This window comes from Notamacropus eugenii, chromosome 1, assembly GCF_028372415.1.
Source record: "Notamacropus eugenii isolate mMacEug1 chromosome 1, mMacEug1.pri_v2, whole genome shotgun sequence".
Lineage (NCBI taxonomy): Eukaryota > Metazoa > Chordata > Mammalia > Diprotodontia > Macropodidae > Notamacropus > Notamacropus eugenii.
Genome location: NC_092872.1, coordinates 523,507,936 through 523,535,866, shown reverse-complemented (window position 1 = coordinate 523,535,866; position 27,931 = coordinate 523,507,936). Strand labels below are relative to the sequence as shown.

Sequence of the window (27,931 nt, the reverse complement as noted above, 5' to 3'; positions counted from 1 at the left end):
ATAGGCCCTCTCTTCCCTCAGTGATGTCTGCAGGGGCTGGAATAGAAGCAGGTCTGGTGATTTGGGTAAAACCGCTATTCCTAAGGCTCTTGGGTTCAGGATCCTGGGCTGTCATCATCAAGATCTAAAGTATATCTCAAGATAGAATATTACTCTGTACTACTACCACCTTGAGAGTAGTATTCTGTCTTGAGATATACTTACATGAGCAAATCTAGGAATCAAAGTGAGAAAGTTTGGTAGAGAGCATTTGGATGAAGATCAGGGGAAGCAGAGCAGAAGTGATTTTATTGAAGCATTTATCCTACAGTCTACCTAGACAACAGAAGGAAAACTGATGAGGAATCAATGATACAGATCACAAGCCTGTCCTGGTGGCATGATATAGTAGAGATGGGGGACTTCAGTTATCCGGACATCTGTTGGAACTCTCTTCTGCTGCCAAAAGCTGAGCCAATAACAATTTCTTGACTTGCCTTAATGATACTTTCATCCTTCAAAAGGTGGAGATACCAACAAGGGAAACTTCTATTCTGGACCTGATTCAGACCAACAAGAAAGAACTGGTTTCTTGGGTGGAAATGATGGGAACCTTGGGGGTAAGTGACTACTCTATCTTAAGAGTTTGGGATACAGAAGAAGAGGAAAGTTGGGCAGTCTGACGTGTACCCTAGATTTTGGAAGAGTGGATTACAAAGCACCCAGAGATAGCTTAATTCCCTCATCCTAAAATTCTGCAGGGAAAGTCAGTTCAGGAAGGATGGAAAATGCTCAAGAATGAAATTCTGAAGACACAGAAAGAAACAATTCTAATATGGAAGAAAAGGAATTGTTGGTTTAAAAGAGACTGATATAAATGCAAAGGAACTCATCAACCAACTTAGATGTATAAAAGACTTGCACAAAAGATGAAACCAAGGACAGGTAATTGAGGATGAATACAAAAGCCTACCGTGATCCTATTAAGATTTCAGGAGTGCTAAAATACAAAATGAACTAAGATTGGTAAAGAAATCTGAGACTAAAAGAATTTTTTTTTTAAGTTACAGAGTATTGGAGAAAAGTGATGGATCAAAGAAGGGATAGGACAGCTTTTTAGAGTAGATGACTGATTGCAGATAGAGCTGCTCAGATATGATTTTGCTTATATATTTTCTGACAAGGAGAATGATCTTAAGACAGGAGAGGACAGAAGTAAAATGGCTATGGGGAGTTGGTAGACATGACAACTAAGAAAATAGAGAGGACACAGCTGCCCTTAGAAGTTCAAGTCATCTAGTCCATATCTGAAAGTATATCCTTGGGCCTTGAAAGAACTAACCTATGTGCTCATTGAGTCATTGCCTCTGATATTTTCAGAGATCATCAGGGACAGTGATCTTTGAAAATTAGGAACTGATCATAACAGACTAACCTCATTTTCTTTTTCTTTTTTGACAGGTTTATTATATTACTATAGATATAGCTTACCTAGATTTCAGGACAACATTTGACAAAGTCATTCATGGAATTATGTGGACAAAGAAAAGTAATATGGGCTAGGGAATAGTACAGTTTGGTGGATTCAGGACAAGCTGAATGGCCATATCCAAAAAGCACTCATTAATGCTTGAATGTTAGCTTGGAGAGAGATGCATATATAGTGATGGTACCACAGGGATCTGTTATGTTTAACTTTTTTTTTTTAGTGACTGGATGAAAGCATGTAGAAATGATATGCTTATCAAATTTGCAGATCACTGATTTGTTCATAGCACTAGGTGGTGGGATACAAGACACAAATGAAATAGTCTCTGCCTTCAAGGAGTTTATATTCCTTAGGAGAGACAAATGTACAAACATGTCTCTACAAAGTAAATGGAGATGTGTTATGGTACAGCAGCTAGAGAGCTATATCTGAACCCAGGAAGACAGGGCTTCAGGTACTACTGTTTGTGACTCTTGGCTAGTCATTCACCCTCTCAGTAGTGCTCACATTCATTGGTAGAAGGAATTTCCTCACCCATTAGTTCCATATACCAGTGAAAACATAGTTCTAGTTCCTATGCAAAATGAATTCAAGGTAGTGGGAGGTAGAGATAGACACAGGAGTAATTACAGGCAGGGAATAAAAAAGGCCCCATGTAAGAATTGTTTAAAGTAAGCTTTCAAGGAAACTACAAATTCTACTTATCAAATTTGCAGATGATACAAAGCTTGAAGCAGTAGGGTAACACAGAGGACATAGATTCAGAAGTAATCTCAAACATCCTCAGGTCCCCCCTTTATCCTGGCTCTATCCCCACCCCCTAAGCCATTCAGGCACCCAGAGTTTCCTTCTTGAGCTAACTAGATAATTTAGATATGTCAGATTTGAAGTTTGATTTGGGTTGAAAGTTGTTAATATAAAAGTTATAGTAATTATGCTGAGAATGCTTTTGTTGAAGATGTGGTCTATTTTTAGAAAATGATCTGTAAGAAGATCCCTTTTCATACTTTCATCAAGGATACCTTCAGTATGCGCCTATATCAATGAGATGAGAAAGTAGTCATGGGACAATATTTGCTGATACCACAAATAATTCTATTCTTTTGTTAATCTTCTCTTTGAAAATTGATTAATCCCTGGGGGCTTTCAAAATTGTGTCATTTCTAGCATGGATTTATTTGGTGTGGAATTAGTTAGGTCTCACTATTCATCTTAACTTCATTTCTTCAATTCCATTTCTACTTCCTTCTATACTAGGACCAAACCTGAGCTTTAGATGTGGTGGTTCTACTGTTAATGCTTGCAGATCTCTTCTATTTTGTTTCTGTTTCTTGTCTTCATTCCCTTTTCATCTGTAAATGCTCTTGAAGATGAGGTAGCTTAGTCATGTCCTCTGCCAAACTTTGTGCAGTCCTGCTTTCCCTTTCACTGCTTTTTTCTGTTTTGTGAGATGATGTGGTTTATAATCTCCTCTGCAGTGTTTTATAAATAAACTTTTATGTTAGACCATTATTATCCTTGACCGTTATGTCTCTGCTTGACAGAGATCATGCCTACTGAGGCAGTTTTTGAGCCGTTTTGTCCTTGGTGTGAAAACTTGTTCTATATTGTTTAAGCCTGTCCTAGAAATGGCAGTAATCAGAGTAAATGTCTTTACTTTTATCTACTTCCTCTCTTCCGTACTCCACAGCTTATTTTGATAGGTCACGTTATAGTTAGTGTAATTGATCACAGTAGTTTGTTGTTGGTTTTTTTTTTCATTTTTACCATTGTAATTTGATATTGATTTTAAACTTTCTGGTCTGACTACTCATGGATAACCGATTGGTAACTGACTCCCACATCTGTGAACAATCATTTCCTTTCTGTTAAGATAAGCCACTTTTGAATGCAAGACCTCCCCTATGGTTATAATTTGTTAACTGCAGAAAAGTTTGATTCAGTAGCAGAAAACACAGATATAAAGACCCTCCATTAGGGTTTGGCCTTTCAGTGTTTCAAAATCATACAAGATTCTATGATAGTGGCCATAGAGCAAATGGTGTTTAGTGATCTTCTGATTACAAATAAATATTACTTAAGACATAAAACAGAGAGAAGTGTTTCTGAGAAAAGTGCTCAACAATGTTATGGTAATGGAAGATGCCCTGTGCAGACTCTGAGTAGAAGAGAGATTCTTGAGACATGGTCAGGTGTACCATTTACTCACATTTGCAAATGATAATTGTAATGCTTGCCTTAAGCCACGGAAAACTTTTGGATCTTTTCTGTGAGATTCATGGCTTTTGAAGAAATTAACCTGGCAATCTATTCAGGAAAGACCCAACTCATTAAAGAACCCGTATTGCCCAGCTAATTACATGATAGTTATCTATATAATCATTGAATTGGTCCACCAGTTCCTGCTTCATGGATAGGTCCTGCCAACTGGCCCAGGAGTCACAAAAAAGAGAGTGATGCTGATGGCATTGGGAAATTGCACAGCTCTTCTGGCGACAACACCAACCTGCTCCTAAACAAAAGTCATCTTCTGAGCAGCGACATCTTTCTGGTTCTGTTACGTGGCTACAAATTATGGAACACCATGACCCTTTTGAAAGAGTCAAATCGTAGTGATCAAAGGGGTTGTGATCTCTCTTGGTGGGATGATTACCCACATGGATTAGAGATTGACAGAGGAATCAAAAAGTTACTTCTCTGATCCAGCTGTGAGTTTGTTAGCATGACAAATCTCTTCATGCCATGTCATACAATACTAGAGAAATAAATGAGATTCATAATGTTTTTAAGAACTTGTACCAATCAGGTTTTATAGCGAATGAAGACTTGCACAAATGCTCATAGAATTTCAGAGCTGGAAGGGACTTCCAAGGCCACCTATCCTTTCTTTGATCCTCTCTTTTTCTCCCAATACAGGTTTGGTTTTTTTTTTTTTTTTAAATTTAACTTTTAACATTCATTTTCACAAAATTTTGGGTTCCAAATTTTCTCCCCTTTTGTCCCCTCCCCCCCCAAACACCAAACATTCTAATTGCCCCTATGACCAATCTGCTCTCTCTTCTATCATCCCTCTCTGCCCTTGTCTCCATCTTCTCTTTTGTCCTGTAGGGCCAGATAGCTTTCTATACCCCTTTACCTGTATTTCTTATTTCCTAGTGGCAAGAACATTACTCGACAGTTGATCCTAACACTTTGAGTTCCAACTTCTTTACCTCCCTCCCTCTCCACCCCTTCCCTTTGGAAGGTAAGCAATTCAATATAGGCCAAATCTGTGTAGTTTTGCAAATGACTTCCATAATAGTTGTGTTGTATAGGACTAACTATATTTCCCTCCATCCTATCCTGACCCCCATTACTTCTATTCTCTTTTGATCCTATCCCTCCCCATGAGTGTCGACCTCAAATTGCACTCTCCTCCCCATGCCCTCCCTTCTATCATCCCCCCCACCCTGCTTATCCCCTTATCCCCCACTTTCCTGTATTGTAAGATAGGTTTTCATACCAAAATGAGTGTGCATTTTATTCTTTCCTTTAGTGGAATGTGATGAGAGTAGACTTCATGTTTTTCTCTCACCTCCCCTCTTTATCCCTCCACTAATGAGTCTTTTGCTTGCCTCTTTTATGAGAGATAATTTGCCCCATTCAGTTTCTCCCTTTCTCTTCCCAATATATTTCTCTCTCACTGCTTGATTTCATTTTTTTTTAAGATATGATCCCATCCTCTTCAATTCACTCTGTGCACTCTGTCTCTATGTGTGTGTGCGCGTGTGTGCATGTGTGTGTGTGTAGTCCCACCCAGTACCCAGATACTGAAAAAAGTTTTCAAGAGTTACAAATATTGTCTTTCCATGTAGGAATGTAAACAGTTCAACTTTTATAAGTCCCTTATGACTTCTCTTTGCTGTTCACCTTTTCATGGTTCTCTTCATTCTTGTGTTTAGAAGTCAAATTTTCTTTTCAGCTCTGGTCTTTTCATCAAGAATGCTTGAAAATCCTCTATTTCATTGAAAGACCAATTTTTCCCCTGAAGTATTATACTCAGTTTTGCTGGGTAGGTGGTTCTTGGTTTTAGTCCTAGTTCCTTTGACTTCTGGAATATCCTATTCCATGCCCTTAAATCCCTTAATGTAGAAGCTGCTAGATCTTGTGTTATCCTGATTGTATTTCCACAATACTTGAATTGTTTCTTTCTAGCTGCTTGCAATATTTTCTCTTTCACCTGGGAATTCTGGAATTTGGCCACAATGTTCCTAGGAGTTTCTCTTTTTGGATCTCTTTCATGTGGTGTTCTGTGGATTCCTTGAATATTTATTTTGCCCTCTGGTTCTAGAATCTCAGGGCAGTTTTCCTTGATAATTTCATGAAAGATGATGTCTAGGCTCTTTTTTTGATCATGGCTTTCAGGTAGTCCCATAATTTTTAAATTGTCTCTCCTGGATCTATATTCCAGGTCAGTTGTTTTTCCCATGAGATATTTCACATTATCTTCAATTTTTCCATTCTTCTGGCTTTGTTCTGTGATTTCTTGCTTTCTCATAAAGTCCTTAGCCTCCATCTGTGCCATTCTAATTTTGAAAGAACTATTTTCTTCAGTGAGCTTTTGAATCTCCTTTTCCATTTGGCTAATTCTGCTTTTGAAAGCATTCTTCTCCTCATTGGCTTTTTGAACCTCTTTTGCCAACTGAGTTAGGCTAGTTTTCAAGGTGTTATTTTCTTCAACATTTTTTTGGGTCTCCTTTAGCAGGGAGCTGACCTGCTGTTCATGCTTTGACTTCATGTCTCTCATTTCTCTTCCCAGCTTTTCCTCCACCTCTCTAACTTGATTTTCAAAATTCTTTTTGAGCTCTTCCATGGCCTGAGCCCATTCGGTGGACTGGGACACAGAAGCCTTGATTTCTGTGTCTTTGCCTGATGGTAAGCATTGTTCTTCCTCATCAGAAAGGAAGGGAGGAAATGCTTGTTCACCAAGAAAGTAACCTTCTATAGTCTTATTTCTTTTCCCTTTTCTGGGCATTTTCCCAGCTAGTGACTTGACCTCTGAATATTTTCCTCACACCCACCTGGCCTCCTGATCCTCCCAGCCAGCGTTTGGGGTCTGAGATTCAAATGCTCCTTCCAGCCTCAGGGCTTTGGGCGGGGGCAGGGCTGCTATTCAGTGTGACATTAAGTTCAGATGGTCAGGTCGGGGCAGGGCCGCCTCTCAGGCTCAGTTCCCTCAGGGAGTTTATGCACAGACTTTCAACAATGGATCCAGGCTCCTGCCTGCTTGGGGAGCCCCGGTCTGCCACCGCCCCTCAGCTTCTGTCTCCCGAGGGGGCCCGAGCCATGGGGGCACCCCACTTTCCCCTCGACCCGCCAAAGAGACTCTCTTACCGACCCCCGTCACCTGTGGGTGGAGGGACTTGTGCAGCCGCTGGAGATCCCGTCCCTGAAGCCCGCTCGGATCTGTTCCTCTCGGTGCCGCGGCCGCGGCAGGGCTGTACTCAGCTCCCAGTCCCGGCGCCCAGTCCTGGCGCCCAATCCCGGCGCCCAGTCCGCAGCGCAAAGGACCTTTTGCGAGAGGTTTGCAGGTCTCTCCGGAACAGAAATCTCCCTTGCTCCAATGTTCTGTGGCCTCTGGGTGCAGAATTTGCCGTGAGTTACTTCTTTGTAGTTGCTCTATGGGTTGTGGGTTCGGAGCTATGTGTATGTGCGTCTTTCTACTCCGCCATCTTGGCTCCGACCCCCCCAATACAGGTTTTTAAAAACACATTTTGTTTTCATTTAGGGTCAGGTTATATCGAATTTCAGTACACCTAGCACTGTTCTTATAGGACCATACCCTCCTAATGTATTCATCCTATATTACCTTCCTTTGCTTTCATCTTATATTGCAAAGTGTTTGCAGTTCTGACTTGGTTGAAGAGTTTCCACATCAGTCTCTTCCTCTTTTCCTTCTTATGAGGTATTTGATGCAAAGATTAGGGTTTTTTTTTCCTATTTTGAGTTTTCTAGTTCTAGTTGTATTGGTTTTGTTCATGCAAAAGCTTTTCAGTATGTCATAATAATCAAAAGTATTTTGTCTTCTGTAGTTGTTTCAGTGCCTTGTTTTGATTATGTACTCTACTCTAGTCATAGCTGTGAAAGGCTTGGTTTTTTTAAATTCTATCTCCCACAAATAACTGAGCATCTTTACTATTCTTCTTGTGTTATGGATGTTTATCTATCTAGATTGATGCTTAGGTATAAGCAGTTATCTTCCTTCCCTTTTTCAGTTTAAAACCTTTTTAAAAAATTAATTTACTTTTATATGACCTGATGCTGAGTGAAAGGAGCAGAACCAGGAGAACTTTATGCACAGCAACAACCACAGTGTGTGAGAGTTTTTTCTGGTAGACTTAGATTTTTGTAATAACACAAGAACTTCTGAAAAAAAAAAAAATCCCAATGGTGGACCTCAAGGCAAAAAGCCTTCCACACTCAGAGAGAGAAATATGGAAGTCACTCACATAATGTAGCAGATCATGTTTGTGTATGTGTATCTGTTTGTGTATCATGTTCTGATTTGTTATACGGATTCTTTCATTTATCTTAGTCTGACTACATAGCATGACGATAGTGAAAATATACTCAATAGGAAAGTATATGTAGAATCTATACAGAATTGTATGCAGTCGTGGGGAGGGAGGGAGGTAGTGGGGGGTGGGTGGGGAGGGATAAAATCGCAATTGTATGGCAGTGATTGTTAAACATTAAAAAAAATAAAAAAAAAATTAATTTACTTTTAGTTTTCAACATTTGTTTTTATAAGATTTTGAGTTCTAAATTTTTCCCTCTTCCTGCATTCCCCCTCCCCAAGACAGCATGAAGTCTGATATAGGCTACATATGTATGATCATATTAAACATATTTCCACATTAGTCATGTTGTAAAAGAAGAATTAGGTCAAAAGGGAGAAACTGTGAGAAAGTAAACATAAAAAAAGAACAAGTAGAATGCTTTGATCTGCATTCAGACCCTATAGTTCTTTCTCTTAATGTGGCTAGCATTTTCTATTGTGATATTTTAGAATTGTCTTAGATGATTGCATTGCCCAGAAGAGTCAGTCATCACACAGCGTTGCCGTGGCTATGGCTGTGTACAGCGTTCTCCTGGTTCTGCTCACTTTGCATCAGTTCATGCAAGTCTTTCCAGGTTTTTCTGAAGTAAGCCTGTTCACCACTTCTTATGGAGTAATACTATTTCATTACATTCATATCCCACAACTTGTCCAGCCATTCCACAATTGATGGGCATCCCCTCAGTTTCCAATTTGGGGCTCTCACAAAGAGAGCTGCTATGAATATTTTTGTATGTGTGGGTCCTTTTCCCATTTTTATGATCTCTTTGGAATACCGACCTGGAAATAGTATTCCTGGATCAAAGGGTATGCATAGTTTTATAACCCTTTGGGCATAGTTGCACATTGTTCTCTAGAATGTTTGAATCAGTTCACAACTCCACCAGCCATGCATTAGTGTTCCAATTTTCCCACATCTTCTCCAACATTTATCATTTTTCTGTTTTGTCATGTAAGCTGATCTGATAGGTATACCTCAGAGTTGTTAAACCCTCTTGATTATATTTTCAAGACTCCAGGCAAACATTTTTATCAACTCATATTAAATGTTCTTATATATATTATTCTCTCAAATATTTTAAGCTGTGGTCCAGAAATCCAAATCCTGTTTTCATCTTTGTTTTCATATGAGTAAATTTTATTTTGTTTTAACACTGCAGATAGATATAAATAAAGCACATAAACAAAAGCAAGACCTATGTCCCTCCCCAGACACCAGTGAGATACCTTTTTGTACTTGACAGCGTCGCTGTGTGTGCTACTTTTCACTTTTATAATTTTTTTTTTAAGAAAACAAGGCTATGTGCTAAACTTTCACAAGGTAGTAACAAAATTATCCAGTGTGAGTAACCTGAGTTTTGTTGACTTTTAACATTGTCTTGTATGGTTGTAATTAGTGTGTATGTTGTTCTTTTTCATCTTTTCTAGTTACTCCGTATCCCTTAGTAAGTAATGTCATTTCATATTTCTTAGAATTCTTCATCCTTGTAATTCCTTATAACACAAATATTTCTGTATGGTCAAATACCATAATTTATTTGTCTTTTTCGTAATTGTTGACCATATAGTTTCCAGGTCCCAGATACCATCCTCTTAACTAGCTCTTCCTTTTCCCAAATCTCTCTTTCTCTTAAATGCACCCAACTTCAATTCATAGCAGCTAAAATACTACCTGTGCCTTCTATAGTCTTGAGTTTCTTCCAGAACTTAATAATCCCAAATGATGCATTCCAGGTTACTTATGTCAATGTGATTTATTACCAGGTGAATCATCAGAAATATATGGTAGTCATTAGGTTTAATAAGTGTTGGAAAGTTCTCTTACCTCTCAAATACATGCCCAGAAAGATAGCAGACCTCTCTGTCGTTAATATCAATTCTATAAATAGCTGCCCTCCTCATAGATTATAATGTAGTAGCAAATCTCCTGCAGAGAAGCTAGGATAGAGAGTTAATCAGCAAAAAATAAAAAGGATTGTTGTATAGGACCTCTTTGAGATTAGATAATGTGAATTTTATAATAGGCCCATTTGGCATGGTTACACAATTTTGTGCAACTTTGTTTTGTGGTTTTCCACTAATACCAGAGGTGGATGTTGATGGGAATAACCCAAGGTGTGGTTTGATAATATAGCTGAAGGGACAAGGGATACAGGGGTAGAGAATAGTATATAACTGAATATTTCCACTAATTTCCAATTAAAGTTTAACTGATCCTGAACTGGTAGTTATAATTAATACTCTTTGCTTCCCATTGCTTTTTCCAGACTTTCCCTCTGCTTCCATGACTCAGCAACTTCTTCTCTTCCGAGGTTCACTCTGTCTAAATATGTCATCCAGTACAGATCTAGGTGGCGGTCATATACTAACTGTCAGGGCATTTTTTCTCCTTTCTTAGGTTTATTTTCTGGCTCAGAGTTTTCTTCTCCACCCCAAATTCTGTCTTGATACTAGGAGACTACAACATAAATGTGGTTGTTCCCTTGAGTCCCCAGTTCTTCAGTCTCCTTACCTGTGACCTACCTCTGGAATCCTCACAGCCACACATGGAGATAGTCTCACCTGTGATGTCAATGAAGAACGTTCAACTTCTGTGATCAAGAATTAGAAAATTCTTCTACCTAACCATAACTTTCCTTTTCTCCATCTCTCCTTACGTTACATTCTGTTGCCTCCATAGAAGTAGCTGTTGTGGGACATGAATGTCTCCTTCTTCTTTCATTGACTCCAGTCTCAGCCCTTCAGTACTCTTCCAGACCATTATTCCCCTACTCTTGTTCTCTTCCTTTCTCAGTCTTGACCCCATAGTTATAGCCAGTTCAGCGTTACGCTATTCTCTACCCTTGGGTCACCTGCTCCCTTGTCCTAATGATCATCATGCCTTTACAGATCACGGACAGAATTGGATATGCTACAAATGGTTGCTTGCTAGCATGACAGTGCCTCAATGTGATTATCTATCACAAAAGTCTCCAAACATTTTTGATCATACACTCTTGGTCAGCAGAAAACATGTTTGAACATTCACCCTCAATACATATCTTTATAAAATGTATACATGTACAGTCATACTCAGGTGGTACAATGGATAGAGTGCTGGGCCTGGTGTAAGGAGGACCTGAGTTCAAATATGGCTTCAGAACATTACTAGCTGGATGACCTTGGGCAAGTCACTTAACCCTGTTTGTCTCAATTTCCTCATCTGTAAAATGAGTTAGAGAAGGAAATGGCAAACCCCTCCAGGATCTTTGCCAAGAAAACTGAACAACAATAATAATTATACAAATAGATTGTATATATTATAAAATATATGCAAAATAGGAATTTTTTAAAGGAAGCACTACTGTTTTTAAAATAATGTTTTGTTAATGAGATGAAGACTGTCAACCACTGACTTCTAACCTGCGGGTGGCCAAAGCCAAACAGAGCAGGCTAGAAACAGGAGAGTCAGAAATCAAACGGAAGTTTAATTTCAAAGTGAGGGAAATGGCTTGCAAGCAAGGAGGGAGATTAGACACATGCCAGGGCTCTGCCCCTAATGGGGCTCTAGTGTGACCAAATCTCAGCACTTATACCAGTGGTTGCACAGTGAGCTGTAGCCCTGACAATGAGGGGTAACAGCAGCAGTGAAACAAGTTTGATTGATAGCAGGACTCCAGGACCAGAACATGGGACTTGTCTGAGCTCAGACAACACCTGTTGCTGGTTAGAGGAATACAGTAATTATTGAGATTTTGTTAGAGATCATCCAGAGGGTGAGTACAAGGATTATTGTTATGCCAAACTCAGGGTACAGCCTGCTTGTTGGGCCTCAGCTCTAGAAAATAGGGTGTCTCAATATCTTGATAAAGATACTATCCATAAAATTACTGTTCATAATAACTGGTAAAGGGAAGACAATATTTTTAATAAGAGCAATGTGACTGAATATACATCTTTATGTCATGTGTATGTTCTGGCTGGATAGGGTAGGGCTTGTAAACAATAATTGTTTGTTATCAACCATTCATTTAATTAGTTCTATATAGCTAGTCAAGCAGGTGAATTTCCATTTTGAAAAATCACACCTTTTCATTGTGAAGGAAACATGAGCAGCCAAAGCTCTTTCTGGCTTAGAGACTTACTGGGTACTGCCCTGGAGTATACAGTCATCTGAGAGAATGGCTAATGCTGCTAAGGTAAACTGTCAAGCAGTGTGTACATATGCTGGAAATTTGGAAAGGGAAGCTTGCAGGTTGCTGTGGATGTATGCCCTGGGTCTTGATCATAATTGTCCTGAACAGCCAGCGCCATGCATTGAGTCAGGAGATGGGAGGGAGGTTGAGAGTTTACAGAAGAAAGTAAGAGAGTATGTTCAGGCCAGCACCATGAAGGGGCAGAATAAGAGAGGGGTGGATTATAATGGGTATAAGGGGAGGTAGGATTATGCTTGAGACATACCCGTGAGTTGGTTAACATTAAAAGGCTAAGAGGCAGTGGCCCATCTTCTAATTGGGTGGGGCTGCACAGCCCTTTGGAAACCGCTGTTAAATCAGACTCCTCTCCATAGTTATTGCTCCAAATCTATGCCTCTCCCAGCTCCCTCTCCCCAACATCATCTCAATATTAGTTATTATTGTTTAGTCATTTAAGTCACATCACATTCTATATCTGATTCTACCTCATACTTAACTGAAAAAATAGAGGCTATTACCACAAGCTTCCTGTTCTCCCCTATATATGTCAAAGCCTTTTGACATTGTGAAAGAAAATTCTCTACATTTGGGGCACAAACCTTCCAGAAACATTTTATTTTAATCTAAATTGTCATACCCTAATCCAAGTGTCTTCTGCTTAGAAAGGAGTTTCCAAAAATGGTCAGTTTCCCTTTGACTTTGATAATGTCTTACAAAAGCTATTTTTGGATTGACTTTTTTAAAAAATAGTCTCAAATAATAGAATTCCAAAGTCAAGATTGAACAAGGATGTAGAGTTTAAGCAGTTAACAGTCTTCTTCATCAAACACAACAATTGTCACTTAATTTTTGGCCTAAATCCTGTGGGTGGGTTCAGGACCCACAATTTAAGAACCATTGAAGGAGTCTTGAGTGGAAAAAGTTCAAGAAGCCCTGGTAGAGAATGATTTTCAGAAAACAGTTCTATCCCTCTTTGAGCATTCTCTGTAAGACTGTCACTTTTTCAGTGGGTCACAGGTGACTTTTAGAGATCCTTCCCCATTAACTGAAGTAATCAAAGACTTTTTCCTTCCTTTAGTCTGCTCATTACTGCAGGGTACTGCTTTTAATTGGATCAATCAAGAGCCTTTGGCTCTAATTCTGTTCTCTGGGGGTTAGAGTTCTTTCCTGAACTTGTACCCAGTTTCCTCAAAGAAAGAGGTTTTCTTAGTAGGAGGAAGGGGAGGGATATACAGGGCTTAGTATAGGGCTCTTTTTCAGAATTAATAGTTAAAGAAAGACTAACATCTAGGTATAACCCAGGACTTTAGACAAAAGTATTGTCTTCATATTATTTAGTAATATGGAGCATGAAAAGGGAAAGGGTGAGGGAATCAGTGTGTTTCCATACCATCATCCCCCATTCTCCACTCCTTTACTGGCACTTCTCACCAAGGTCCACCCCTTTAATCATCCATTCTCTCTAATATGCTATTTCTCCCTAAGTACTGGCCCTTTCTGCTACACACTAACATGATTGGATCTGTCCCCTTCTTAAAAACCAAACCAAACCAAAGAAGAAACCACACCTTACTTGACCCTACCATCCTATCTTTTCATTTGTCTTTTCTTTCCATTCACAGCCAAGTTCCTAGAAAAAGCTGTCTCTACTAATTCCTAGTTCTTCTCCTCCCTCAATTCTCCATCCTTTTCAGTCTGCCTTCTTTCCTATTACCTAGTCACTCAACTAAAATTATTCTTTACAAAGTTGCCAGTGAGCACTCATTTGACCAATCCAGTGACCTTCCTCATTTTTCTTGACCTTTCTGCAGCATTTGACACTATTCACCACCCATTTTCTGGATCCTCTCTCTTCCTTTGTGGTGGTGCTCTTTCTTGGTTCTCCTATCTTGATTTGCCTGTCTGACTCCTCCTTGAATTCCAAGGCTCTGCCCTGGACTCTCCTCTCCATAGTCTTTCTGGGTGACTCCCATGAGTTTAATCATCATCTCTATGCAGATGGCTCCCAGATCTGTTTTTCCAACCCAGGTCTCTTCCCAGATTCCAGTCCTGCATCAAATTGGATCGTCAGTCAACAGGCATTGATTAATTAATAGTTATGTGCCAAGCACTATGCCAAGTATTGGGGTTACAACCACAGTGAATAAAACAATCTCTGCTTCCAAGGAGTTTAAATTTAAACAGGGGAGAAAGCAAATGCACAAATATATGGGGAAAAAGAGAACTTTATTTATTTATTTATTTATTTATTTAACTTTTAACATTCATTTTAACAAAATTTTGGGTTCCAAATTTTCTCCCCTTTTGTCCCCCCCACCCCAAAACACCAAGCATTCTAATTGCCCCTATCACTAATCTGCTCTCTCTTCTATCATCCCTCTCTGCCCTTGTCCCCATCTTCTCTTTTGTCCTGTAGGGCCAGATAACTTTCTATACCCCTTTACCTGTATTTCTTATTTCCTAGTGGCAAGAACATTACTCGACAGTTGTTCCTAATACTTTGAGTTCCAACTTCTTTACCTCCCTCCCTCCCCACCCCTTCCCTTTGGAAGGCAAGCAATTCAATATAGGCCAAATCTGTGTAGTTTTGCAAATGACTTCCATAATAGTTGTGTTGTAGAAGACTAACTATATTTCCCTCCATCCTATCCTGTCCCCCATTACTTCTATTCTGAAAAAGAGAACTCTTTGAAACAGGTGAAGAAGGTATACATTCTAGATCTGGGGGGCAGTCGATGCAAAGGCACAGAGATGAGGGGGATGTGGAGTGTTATGGGAGAAGAACAGAAGGAAAACCAGTTTGAATAAGTAGCCAAGTGCAAGAGGGGGAATACTTTGTAACAAGACTGGAAAAATAAGATGAGATCAGGTTGTAAAGGGCTTTAATACTCAAATAGGAACTGAAATTTGATCCTAGAGGCAATAGGGAGACACTATGTGGATAAAATAGGGGAGTAACATAATCAGATCTCCTTTTAAGGAAAATCACTTTGGCAGCTGTCTGTAGGACAGACTGGAGTGGGGTGAGACTTTGGAGCATCGAGGCTAGTTAGGAAACCATTCCAATAATTTAGGCAAAAAGTGATGAGGACTGAATAGTAGTTGTGTGAGGTAGAGAGGAGAGATCAGATGTGAGATGTGGTAGAAGTCAAGATGCTGCAGAAGTAGAATCAACAAGATTTGGCAATTGATTGGATATGTGGGATGAAGAAGAGGGAGTAGCTGAGGCATAATTTTTTTTAATTTTCACATTAGTCATGTTGCAAAGAAGTATTAGAACCAATGGGAGGAACCATAAATATGAAGAAAAAACAAAACAACAAAAGAAAAAAGAGCAAATAGTCTGCTTCAATCTGTATTCAGACTCCATAGTTCTTTCTCTGAATGTGAACAGCATTTTCCATCATGAGTCTTTTGGAATTGCCTTAGATCCTTGATTGCTGAGAAGAGCTAAGTCTATCATGGTTGATCATCTCACAATGTGGCTGTTACTGTGTACAGTGTTCTCCTGGTTCTGCTCACTTCATTCAGCATCAGTTCATCTAAGTCTTTCTAGGTTTTTCTGAAGTCTGCCTGTTCATCATTTCTTATAGCACAATAGTATTCCATTACATTCATATATCACAACTTGTTCAGCCATTCAGTTGATGAGTCTCCCCTCGATTTCCAATTCTTGGCTACCACAAAAAGAGTTACTATATTTTTTGTACATGTGGGTCCTTTTCCCATTTTTATGATCTCTTTGGGATACAGAGCTAGAAGTGGTATTGCTGGGTCAAAGGGTATGCCCAGTTTTATACCCCTTTGGGCAAAGTTCCAAATTGCTCTCCAGAATGGTTCACAACTCTACCAACAATGCATTAGTGTTCCTCTTTTCCCACATCTTCTCCAACATGGCATTTGTCATGTTAGCCAATCTGATAGGTGTGATGTGGTATGAGGCATTAATTTTTGCCAGGATTGTCAAGCTGGGAGGCTGGAAGAATAGTAGTATCATAAGTATCTCAGACCGAAGAGGTTCAAATCAGAACTCATTGTCTTTTCACCAAAATGAGCCATCTCCAAAATTTCCCAGTTTCTGCCAAGGATACCCCTGTCCTTCCAGTCATTCAGCTTTGCAACTAGCAGGTCATTCTTAATTACACACTCTCACTCACCCTATAAAATCTGTCCCTTGTCAGGTCTTATTGATTCTACTTATATACAATATCTATTATATCCACACCCTTCTTTCCATTCATATGATCATTCCCCTAAAAGAAGTTCTCATCCTTTTTCACCTGCACTACTACAGTAGCCTTGGAATTACCTCAGGTAACTTCTTTCCTGTCTACCATCCACCCAGCTGTTAAAGTGATAGTTTTTAAAGCACAGGTTTGTGTAGTTCATTGTGAAGCAAGGAAAGAAATACCAAAACAATTATGATAGACTTAGTGGAACCAGGGAGGGCTGTGGAGACCAGAAGCCACAGTGAATTGAATGATAATACATTTTGGAAGAATATGTGGCAGAAGAAATGAAAGGATAAGAAGTTATGACCAGAGAAGAATTTCAGAGTCCAGGATGATCACTGAAGGGAGTGCACTTATTTGTGATAGTGAGACCATCTCTTTGAGTAGTCATAGTCATATAAGGTGAGAAACTTGATGAGGTGGAGACCAGATGTTTTCAATTGCATGAATGTATACTCCCTTAATATTAGGACAGAGGTTGGAATGAAGAGGAAGATTATGATCAAGATGATAGTAACCAGGATCTGAATGGGATGATGTTGGATTCTTGTGTTGGGAGAGAGAGGAGCAGTAAGCCTTGGAGAGACCAGGCAAGAATACAGTCCAGAGAGAATCTGTGAATGCCAAGTAGTGGAAAAAGTATGAAAGGAAGTATGTGTGTATGTATGTATGTGTGTGTATGTATGTATATGTGTGTGTGTGTGTGTGTGTGTGTGTGTGTATTCAGTGACAAAGCAGGCATTCCAGAGATCACAAATGGAAGGAAAAGTAAAGGAGAAGAGACAGAAAAGGACAGAGTTGAACTTGTTGGTTGTGATAGTTTACTGAGAGGAATCAGAGGAAGTGTTTTCACCTTGGGGGATTAGGGAAAGAAGTGGGGAGAGGGTTAGAAGGTCAGTCAGGGAGAACAAAGGAGTTGCCATGCAAAATTAAGTACCCAGTTGAGATTTAATAACATGAATTTGTAGTGGATCTTGGCAGCATGGTGGTGCTAGTTAATGTGACTTCCTCTATCGAGGGTTCAGGAGCTAAGGAATTTGATCAGAGTGTGGATGGCACATAGCGATCCTGGGTTAAGGATCTACAGCATGTGGCTGGAGTAGGTCAGGGGTGCAAGGGAATCCAGAGCAAAGGACAATGACATTTCATAGTTAAAATGGTTTTTAAATATAAGTTCAAGACTGAAGGAGAGTAAGGCCAAAGCATCAGTGATAGATTAGGAGAACAGGAACAGTGAAAAGGTTGTAGGTTCCTTGAGAACAAAGAATCATTTTAGGAGGAGTGAAGTAGAGAAATGAAAATACAGGAGATTATGACCAGGAATAGAATTTCAGAGTTTAAAATCATGGAGATGGAACAGTTAAGGGAAAGGCTGAAATTTAAGTTCTGCCTATCTCTGGGTGACTGAGGTTGAGTAAAGATTTGTGTGCTTGGTGCAGAAGGGGATGATGAACTTGAAGATGTTGGAAAGGCTATTTATCAGTATGTATCCTTGTGTATATATACATGTCAACATTAAGCCGGGGGAAGAGTATGAGTCATGTGTTGAACACCTTGAGAGATAAGGAAGGGTGCCCAGGATATCCAGTGGGTGACAGCAACAAGGATCTGGCTAGGGTGACCTAGACTGACAGAATGAACTTCAAATAAGAACTTCCTAAGAGACAGTAGTTGAGGGGAAGATTATAGGATCACATATTTAGAGACAGAAGGAACCTGAGAGGCTACTGAGTCTTGTCTCATTTTACAGAGAACGTAACTGAGGCAGAATGAACTTCAAATAAGAACTTCCTAAGAGACAGTAGTTGAGGGGAAGATTATGGGATCACATATTTAGAGACAGAAGGAACCTGAGAGGCTACTGAGTCTTAATTGTCTCATTTTACAGAGAACGTAACTGAGGCACAGAGAGGTTAAGTGATTTACCCAGAGTCACACAGCTCATAAGAGCTGCCTGACTCTCAAGGCCAGGACCTGCCCTCCCCATGCTCTCTCAGGATCTAGGCTTGGTGTCTTTGGGGCCATGAGAGTGCTCAGTGCTAGAGGAGAGAGCCAGGGATGTCTTTCAGGAAAAGGCAGGTGTCCTTGATCTCAAGGTAGAAAAGGTATGAGAGGAAGATGTCTAGGAGGATGGTAAATTCCAAAGGAGGCCATGGAAGTTATAGCAGAAGGAATTACTTTCTGAGTAAGAAATAATAGAGAATGAGTTATTGTTCAGTCATTTCAGTCCTGACTCTTTGTGACCCTATTTTCTGGGCAGCGATATTGGAGTGATTTGGCATTTCCTTCCCCAGCTTTTTTTACAGATGAGGAAACTGAGGTAAACAGGGTTAGGTGATTTGCCCAGGATCACACAAATAGTAATGTCTGAGGCCAAATCTGAACTCAGGCTTTCCTGATTCCAGGCCTGGCACTCTATCCACTGTGCCACCCATCTGCTCATAGAGAGTGAATTAGAGAATGAATAAAGGGATAGAACTTGGGAAAGGGGTAGAACTAAGCTGCAGAGATAAAAGGGTGGGTATCGTTAGTAGGGAGAACAGTTTTCACTTTTTCATACAGTGACTGGAAAGCTAAAAGTTCTGGTGGTTCCTCTCTAGATATCCATGGAAGGAATCACACCTTAACTATTGTATTAAAGGAGAGAACACTGCACTTGGCATCAGAAAGAACTAGGCTTGCATCTCTGTCATTTACTCACTGGGGTCAGGCAATTAACCTTTGAGCCTCAGTTTCCTGATTTGTAAAATGGAAATAATAATACTTATCCTGAAGGCTTATTGTAACACTCAAATGAAATGATGCAGTAAAGCACTTTGCAAATTTGAAAGCATTGTGTAAATGCCAGTAATTGTTACTGTAACCTGGGCTCTGCAGAAAGAGAGATTGGATTAACCAGTTCAGCCAGGTTTAGTCTGATTAGTTAATGGTATTCATCTCCCATTATATGCTATAAAACATATAAAACAAAGGCCTGTCCTTTAAAAGTCCCTTTAATTCTAGTGAAATACAGTGAGCAAAGATAAACCATGTCTCTATATATGATATACTATTTTTCTTCCTTATCTATGTTCCAAATATGAAAGATCCAGATAGGTTTTGACCTGTTGCTGTTGTTGTGTGATTTTGGTTAAGCCACTCAACCTTTATGATTCTCATTTTCCCCATATGTAAAATGAGGAGGTAAGACGAAATGATTTCCAAAACCTCTGTCCATCCATCACATAACCTTGTGTTTTGCTCTAGTAAGATGATGGTCTCCCCCAACAGTCTAATCAGCTGAGACCCCACAAATCTGAGGTGTCTGTTTCCCCCTCAGCTCATATCAGTACCAGTATGGACTGTTGGTCAGAAGGACACATAACTAGACTACATTGCTAAAGTAATTTGTTCATTCCTCTGGATTCTTTCAGTGTGACTCTCCAGATGAGCTGGGGAGGCCAGTTTTTGTTGTCTATCCTTAGAACTTTATGCTCAAAGAAAAGTGGGCTTTCTGTACTTATCAGTAGAGGCCAGAGTGCATATCATGGAATCCATAGATAAACCAATACACTTTGAGGATGTTCTGCAGAGGTAGACGTTCCAGATGCTTTCTGTCTGATCTGGAGAACTATGTCCTATTCATTTTGGGAAGATAAATGTATGTGGGAACTCCTTTGGCAAGGAGTTCCACAGGCACTGAAGGGTTGAGTTGCTTCAGGCAGGCCAAGTTAACATTGCTTCCTTGGCTGCTAAGAGTAAAATTGGAAGAAAAGGAAAGATCCTTGTCTTGATGCTTCTAACTCTGCTTACAGACCGTTCCATGTCCTACCCAACTACCCTCAGCCGTTCATCTTCCCTCAACTATCAAGACAGAACAGATAGCTTGATTCCTACTTTGGCCCCCCCTACTGCCAGCAGCTCAGTGAGCCAGTACGTCTCAGATTTCAGTGTCCGGGCTCTCACAGACCTGCAGTACGTTAAGGTGAGAACCATGCCCGCTCCAGCACTCCATGCATATCCCCTCCCCTGCCCACCTCGATCTGGCTGTGTGGATTTTTGTCTTTCTTGGAAACAAGGATCTTGCGTGATTTTAATCTTCAGGTGTGATCTTCCATGACTCTTCTCCCTCCCCTCTCTTCAGCTTTAAATGATTGTACTAGTCTAGAATGACTAGTCTAACCATCAGCTGCGATCTTCTGCTTTCCATGACTGTGACTCTTTCCCTTCACAGATCACACGGCAGCAGTACCAGAATGGGTTGATGGCCACAAGAATGGAGAGCTGCCCCCCGACTCCTGTAGACAACCTCACTTCTGAAGCCCTCTTATTAGAGAAGGCAGAGCTGCAGATGACTGATGAGACAACAAACCTTCTCAATGAGCGAAATGCTCTCCTGAACAAGACCGCCCACAACTCTCATGAGAGCCCCATGTGACAGGGGGGCCCGGGGCCCCCTACCAATCCCTTGGGGGCCTCCCTAGTGGGCCCACATCCACAGAGGGAGCAGAGCAGACAGGGGAGTGTGGCCCTGGCCACCCCCTTGATAACCTGTCTGGCTCTCCAAGCAGATGTTCCCTAGCCTGTCATAGGCAGGGAGGAGACTTTGCCCTTCCACAGGGAGCCTTAGCAGAGCTTCCAGGGAACAGTAGTTGCCTGGAATTTCTGTAGGATTGCCTGGGTAGTACTGCCCAGGGGCACATCCTGGGAACATTTGGGAAGAGGCAGGGATTTTTTTTTTTTTAAACTGAGAGGATTTCTAAAGAAAGCTCATTGCTGCTCTTTCTAAACTTCATTTTGGGGAGAGGGTGGGATGGGGTTGGGATAATGGGGTTAGGAGTTTTTATTAAATTTTTTTAAAGAAAATTTGGGGTACTGCCTCATATGAGGTTTCTTCCCCAGGAAGCAATAGCCATAATCCCCTTCCCTTTAGCCTTGAGCTTCTAGGTTATTTTCCCTGATTTAGGGATCTCCAGAGCCCAACTGTCTCCTCTCTGGGCCTTCCTGATGGATCACATCCTAGGGGCTTGCTAGAGGAAGGGGATCATATCCTATGCATGAGGCAAGGAACCTAAGATCTTTAGACAGAATTACCTAGGCATGTGACTGAGAGATTATTCCTGAGAACTGGGGAAGATTAGTGCTTCTGAATGGTCAGCCTTCACCGTCTGACAGCCCTTGATCAAGGACGCAATAAGTGAAGCTATGGAGGGGAGCTTCTGCAAAGCCAGGAGCCAGAATCTTCCCAAATCCAGAACTCTTGAGCTATGCAGAATGGCTCTTATGGGGTATTTGATAGACTGGGCAATAACTCTTTCATTCCTTTTGATAACATGGTTCCCCCTGCACTTACCCCTTGTTCCATTCCCCTTATAATGAGAACTGAAAGTGTTAGAGTCCAGAGTCATTAACATCAGCCCCTGCCCTTTCTTGAACCAAAGTCCTGGCCCAAATGGAAAGAACATCCAAACTGAAGGAGGCCTGTCTAGGAATAACCCTTTCAGGACTGAGATTGTTCGGGGGCATTTGTGTTGCTGATATCGGAATTCTTTAGAAGCCAAGTCAAAGACAGACTCCTGACCTGGGAGGAGCCATCCCAGATTTCAATTCCCTATTTTCAACCCAGGTTTATCTTTCTACCAGGGCAAATACCCCCTGCCTCTCCCCCCACCCTCCAAGGGTTGGAGATGAGAACTGTGAGAAAGATGAGGTCCCCTTGTCCCTTACACTACAGCACAAGGCAGGATGCTCTTCCTCGACTGACAGCTTCTACATTTCCTTCAGGGAGGGAACTGTTCCATCTACAAAGCACCCTGCCCTGTCTGGATAGTCCTGCTCTAAGACAGTCATCCTGAATTCTGTGGATGTCATTAATGGTACTGTAGCCCTGGAAGCTCAAGTCTTTGCCAGAAGCTCTCTGCAGGTCTCTTCTTTTTTGGCCCTGTCCTAGAACTTTAGATCTCCTTATTGAGGATGCATTGGGACCAAGTTGCTCATTGCCTATTGTTCAGGAGGACAGAAGAGCTGGGGCCCAAGAACCATGTGGAGAGTAGAAATGGCTTCTTTGAGATGTTATTTATTTATTTATTCCTTTTCCCAACCAACAGAGTTCTACCCTCACGTGCTCTGTTCTCCAGATGCCTAAAGAATCCCATCTCATGGGACCAAGAAATACCTTGTGTCACATATTCCTGTCCCTTTTTTGGTCATCTGAAAACAAAAGGGGCATGGTTTTCCATAGTTTGCATTGTTCACATCTCTCCTGCTAGAGTCATGACCTCCATGGATTGTCAGTCACCAGGCCTTTTGTAGGGAAATTCCACCTTAATTCTCCAGGGCATCTGTGACTGTCCTCAGCCAGGAGATGTCAAGGCTTGAATTCTTTCGAGACCTGTTAGAGTGCAAGGGAATCCAATGGTATAGCCAGGGTAAGCAAAATTCATTGGTCTGAACCAAATGGATGTGTGTTGAATAAAACGAGGCAGATCACACACACTTCCACACCTACCTCTTTTTAAACTTATGGTTACTGCCAATAGATGCTCCCTTCTCCCAACTTCTGGACAATATATTCCTGCTGATGGTCAGGCAGCATTCCCAAATGTTTCTGGTCCAAAAACTTTCTCCTTCCAGTGGAGGAAGGAGGAACTTTCCAACTTCCCACGACCTGGCCTCACCTCCTTTGTGTGCTTTATTCCTGGGCCTGAATTACATACTGGAATTGTCCTATCTCTGCTTCTTCCCACAAACTGAAAGCAACCTTTGTAGACAGCATTCAAATGCAATAGACAGGTCATATCCAAGATTGCAAATAACTCCTATTTATTTTGTGCGAGATTTTGATTTGTATATTTTTGTGATTTTTTTTTTTTTTTGGCCATTGTTATAAGTTTGACTCTCGGGGAGTTTTGCTGTTTCATTTTGAGTCTGTGTCTTTTGTCACAAAGCGGATAATATTTGCTAAATGAGATATGGAATTTATTTTTGATTGGTAATAAAAATGAAATGTGTATAAATCTCAGTGAGTTTGAAATCCTTCTGAACAGGGGACAAACAATCTCAGAAGAGCAGACAGATTATTTTAGTAATTGTCTTCCCAGTGACAGGACAGGTATTCTGGATCTGTTGGATAATTATGTATTAACATAATGTTTGGAAACAGAAATGTATTCAAGATGGAGAGGAGACCAATGATATACTGTCATTGGCATGGACTTGGAGTCAGAAGATCTGATTTTGAGTCCCCATTCTGGGCTTCAGTTTCCTCAGTTGTAAGATGAATGGGTTGTACTAGAACATTTCTGGGGCAGCTGGTAGTACAGTGGATAGAGTGCCAGGCTTGTAGTCAAGAAGACTAATTTTTCTGAGTTCAAATCTGGCCTCAGACACTAACTGTGTGACCCTGGGCAAGTCACTTAACTTTACTGTTTGCCTTAGTTTCCTCATCTATAAAATGAGCTGGAGAAGGAAATGGCAAACCACTCCAGTATCTTTGTCAAGAAAACCCCAAATAGGGTCATGATGAGTCAGGCACAACTGAAACGACTGAACAGCAATAGAAGATCTGTAGGGTCCTTTGCAGTTCTAACATTCCATCAAAGTCTTTTCAACAGTCTGGTCTTTTGGCATAGGAGTTTACAAAACGGAAGATGCTGACCCATGAAACTAAGTTCAAGGCAATATGGTTCTGGATTTGGAGCTAGAGGACCTGGGTTTTAACTGTGGTTCTGTCATCTACTCCACTTGGCCTTGGCTAAGTCATTTCCCTTCTTTGGTTCTCAGTTCCCTCACCTATAAAGTGTAGGGGCTTGACCTTCCAGCTCTAAATATGATTCCACGACCATATCTTTTTGAATAAGGAATTATGGTATAAGGAAAGAAGTTCATATTTGGTTTTGAGTTCTACTTTAGACAATTGTACAAGTTGTATATCCCCTGGCAAGTCACATAACTTCTTCTGGGCCTCAGTTTCCTCATCTATAAAATGAGGATAGTAATGCCTGTGGTGCCTTGAGCCTATAAATGTCCATTGTTATTAAGATACTATAAGAAGGGGTGGAGACTATAATTAAGGAAAACCAGAAGGACACAAATGGGCCACAGTCCAGGCCCGAGGGATTGGTTAATGTCTGGCTTAGTGCTGGGGTCATACAAAGAGACACATCTAGAAGCCAGTGTAAGGGGAAAAAGTTAGGAATGGACTGGGTACATTACCACCACTGAAAACCTGCTGGATTCTTTAAAGTCTTTGGATATATTTTAAATGTTTTCCAAGTTTGTTAATTCCTAGTAATATCAGATAATCTTAAATCAATGGATAAGTATTTATTAATAATAACTTAATTATTAACATTTATTAAGTACCTAATACTCTTTTATAGCTCCTCTTTTAAGGAGAAAATTACTTCTCTAACAATAAGAAACTGCTTCTGGGTCCACAGGGGCTGGTGTCCTTTGCCCATTCCCTTCTTCATTACGAGGTCCATGTACTATGGACATATGTACATGGTCTGGACCTGTTCAGTCCTGGTAGCCCACCCTCTAATGAGAGTGGAGCTATGCTCTCATTTCTCATTCTTCAGCTCAAATCTTAACCCTAGTAATCCAGTATGACTTAGCTTAGGTTTTGGCTCATAGCTGATGTTTCTCCAAAAAGGGGCAGTAGAAAGTTATTCAGTGTGTATCATGAATCAGAGATGCAGGTATGCCTACACACAAGACAAATAAAACACAAAAGATAGCTCACACTGACAGAGCAATTTAGAACAGTGTTTTGCAATAACTGCCATTAACAGTCTTCTGGGAGGCTGATACTTAAACCTCATCACAACATAAAATAGTTTGCAGGTCTGGCTTCATATTAGACACTTTACATTTCACAGGAGCTCTCAACTGTCCAAACAACTCCCAGTATAACATCTGGTAAAATGGAGCCAATGATGGTCTTGTCTTCTATGACAAAGAAAACCCCCTTGCAACCAGGCAGTTTCACTCAATAAACCCAGTCCTTTTGGACCTCTTGGTCTTAAAAGTTGACTCCAAGCCTTTATACCTCCACCTTAAGGTTGATAATTACCTGTTCAGAAAGGGAAACACAAATCAGCCATAGGTCCAGATGCAAGCTTTCTTAATAGAATCCATTCTTCTTGTGGGAGTAGGGGAAAGCACATATCCCATCTCCACACAACTCATTGGGAGTTAAGAGAGTGAGTGAGCTCATTACTTCCCCTGCAGGAGAGTCAAGGCAAGGAGAGCTGACAGGAAGCAGGTTCTTCTTTGAACTGATTCAGCATCCTATCTCCTTGCCATCATAAGATGGGAAGAAGGACTAAAGGTCCATTCAAGATTTTCCAGGAGTCCCTTCAGCACTGGCCCCAGACATCTCATTTGTTTGACCAGGATCAAGAAGTGTAACTGAGAATGTCCTGTAGTATGTACCCCGTTCCAGACATACAGAGCAGTGAGTAAAAATCCAGAATCTGTGTCTACTCACAATGGTCAGTCAGTTGTGGCAATTAAAGTTCTTTTTGGCCAGCAGAACTTTTCTATCTTCTCCAGTTTGGTCATATTTAAAAAAAAAAAAATTTTATATTTTAACAGTTAACAAACATTTCCCAACAAAACAATCAAGCAATTTTTTCTCCTCAAAATACATTCCTGTAAAAGTTATCCAGCTTGAGTTTCCCACTACACCCTCTCAGCCACCAAGGGTTTCTAATCTAATGGTTGTCCTGTCCAGAACACACACCTTAAGCTAGGAGTCCCCTAAATCCATCGACCATTTCAGCAGCATTACCAGAGCAGTTTCATCATTATTCACATTTATATGGCATTTTACTCTTATAAAACCTACTCTTCATAGCAATCCTAGGAGGGGGGTAGTGTTACAAACGAAGAAACGGAATTTCACAGAGGCTAAGGAACTTGCCTAGAGTCATACAGCTATTAAGTAGCTGAGCTGAGGAATCTCAACCCAGTTTTCCTGGATCCAAATCCAGGGTTCTGTCTTGTATTCCATGATTCCTAACTAATAATTGCCAAGCAACATAGAAAAAAATAAAATCAAATGATCTCTTGAGCTAGTGAACCTGACCTTGATTGTACTCTGTTGATTTTTCAGGATCTCTTCCTGGGATTGCTTCTCCCTGGGATTGAAGTTTAACACAAAACAAAATACAGGAATGCTTGCATGGTTTGAGGCAGAAGAGACCTAGGAGCCTGTCTGGTTCAATCTAATTTCACAAACAAGAAAACCAAAGACCAAAGAGGGCAAGCAGACTCTAAAAGGTAGAATGTAAGTTCCATGAGGACAAGCACTCAGGCATATAAAAAAAAAAATTTTTTTTTTTTTTGCATCCTCAGTGCCTTGCACCTAAGATAGTTAATACAGATTTATTGATTTGGAATTTAATTGGGAGGAAGAAGAATTTGAATCCTGCCTTATACTTATTAACTATGACACAGGGCAACAACGTCAGCCTTAGTTGGTTGGATTCAATGACCCCTAAGGTCCTTTCCAGCTATAAACCTATAACCTTATAGAACCCAGTAGTACTTCTCAATCAGTGTGTGCCTTTAGAAGTTGTTAAAGTTCTTTGAAGAGAGGACTTCGGGAGGTGTTGGGTTTCAGGTACCCAATAGTTGGTCAACTTGCTCCATGAGAACAAAAACCTGTTTTGCGGGGCTTTCCCAGTTCTAGGACCGCCACGGCTTGGCCTCTTGTGAGTCAATGGACAAAAATACTCCTAGTCGATGCTCAATTCAATAAACCTTCATCAAGTACCGGAGCAGATAATAACGACACAACAAAAAGCCTCTGTCCTCAAGGAGCTCACCCACCGATAAGTAAATATAACACATATACCAAAGGAATATAACTAGGGTTGGGATTGGTTGGTTGGGGCGAGGAGTGAGAACACTAATAACGGAATCAGGGGAGATCTCCAGCAGGAAGGTGGGCAGCTGCACGTTGCAGTGGATGGAGCGCCTGGCTTGAGCCAGAAAGACCAAGTTCAAATTTCTGAAATGGGCGGAAGAAGGAAACGGCAAAGCACTGCAGTATCGAAGTCGGACACGACTGAAACGGCTCACCAGCTGATAATTGGGGGAGTCAGGAAAGGTCGGTCTCCAATAGGTAGGGGCACTTGAAATTAAGCTTTGAGAGGACCTTAAGCAGTGATGAGAGAGAGAATTTTAGGCGTAAGTGATGGACAGCCTGTGCAAACGCGTGGAGATGGGAGATGTAATGCTGTGCTTCTGCATTAAAAAAAAACCAACTAAAATAAGGAGCCTAAAATGTAAAAACATTAAATTAAATTAACTCAATAGATTCAACTGGCACCTTTCCCCCGCCTCCCGCCCCCACTACCCAACCCAGTTCCCAAGGGGTCAGACGGAGCATGTCACCTCTTTAAAACCAAACTCCACCACGTGCCCCGCCCCCCTCAGGTCACCCGCCCCCATCTTGTTTACAACGCGG

At 40.8% G+C, this 27,931-nt stretch overlaps 1 protein-coding gene across 2 annotated transcripts in view; it reads left to right on the top strand.

Moving 5' to 3' along the window:
- The window catches only part of CNNM4 (cyclin and CBS domain divalent metal cation transport mediator 4), a 68,451-nt gene extending 44,983 nt beyond the window's left edge, over window positions 1-23,468 (top strand). Inside the window, exons 6-8 of one of the 2 annotated variants that reach the window (XM_072633802.1) lie at window positions 504-599; window positions 20,268-20,437; window positions 20,687-23,468. In XM_072633802.1, the coding sequence (XP_072489903.1) occupies window positions 504-599; window positions 20,268-20,437; window positions 20,687-20,890 (470 nt within the window). In that variant the 3' untranslated portion in view covers window positions 20,891-23,468. The remainder of the gene's footprint in view (window positions 1-503; window positions 600-20,267; window positions 20,438-20,686) is intronic. The other variant, XM_072633803.1, reaches the window with a different exon arrangement.
- Window positions 23,469-27,931: the final 4,463 nt, after the last annotated feature.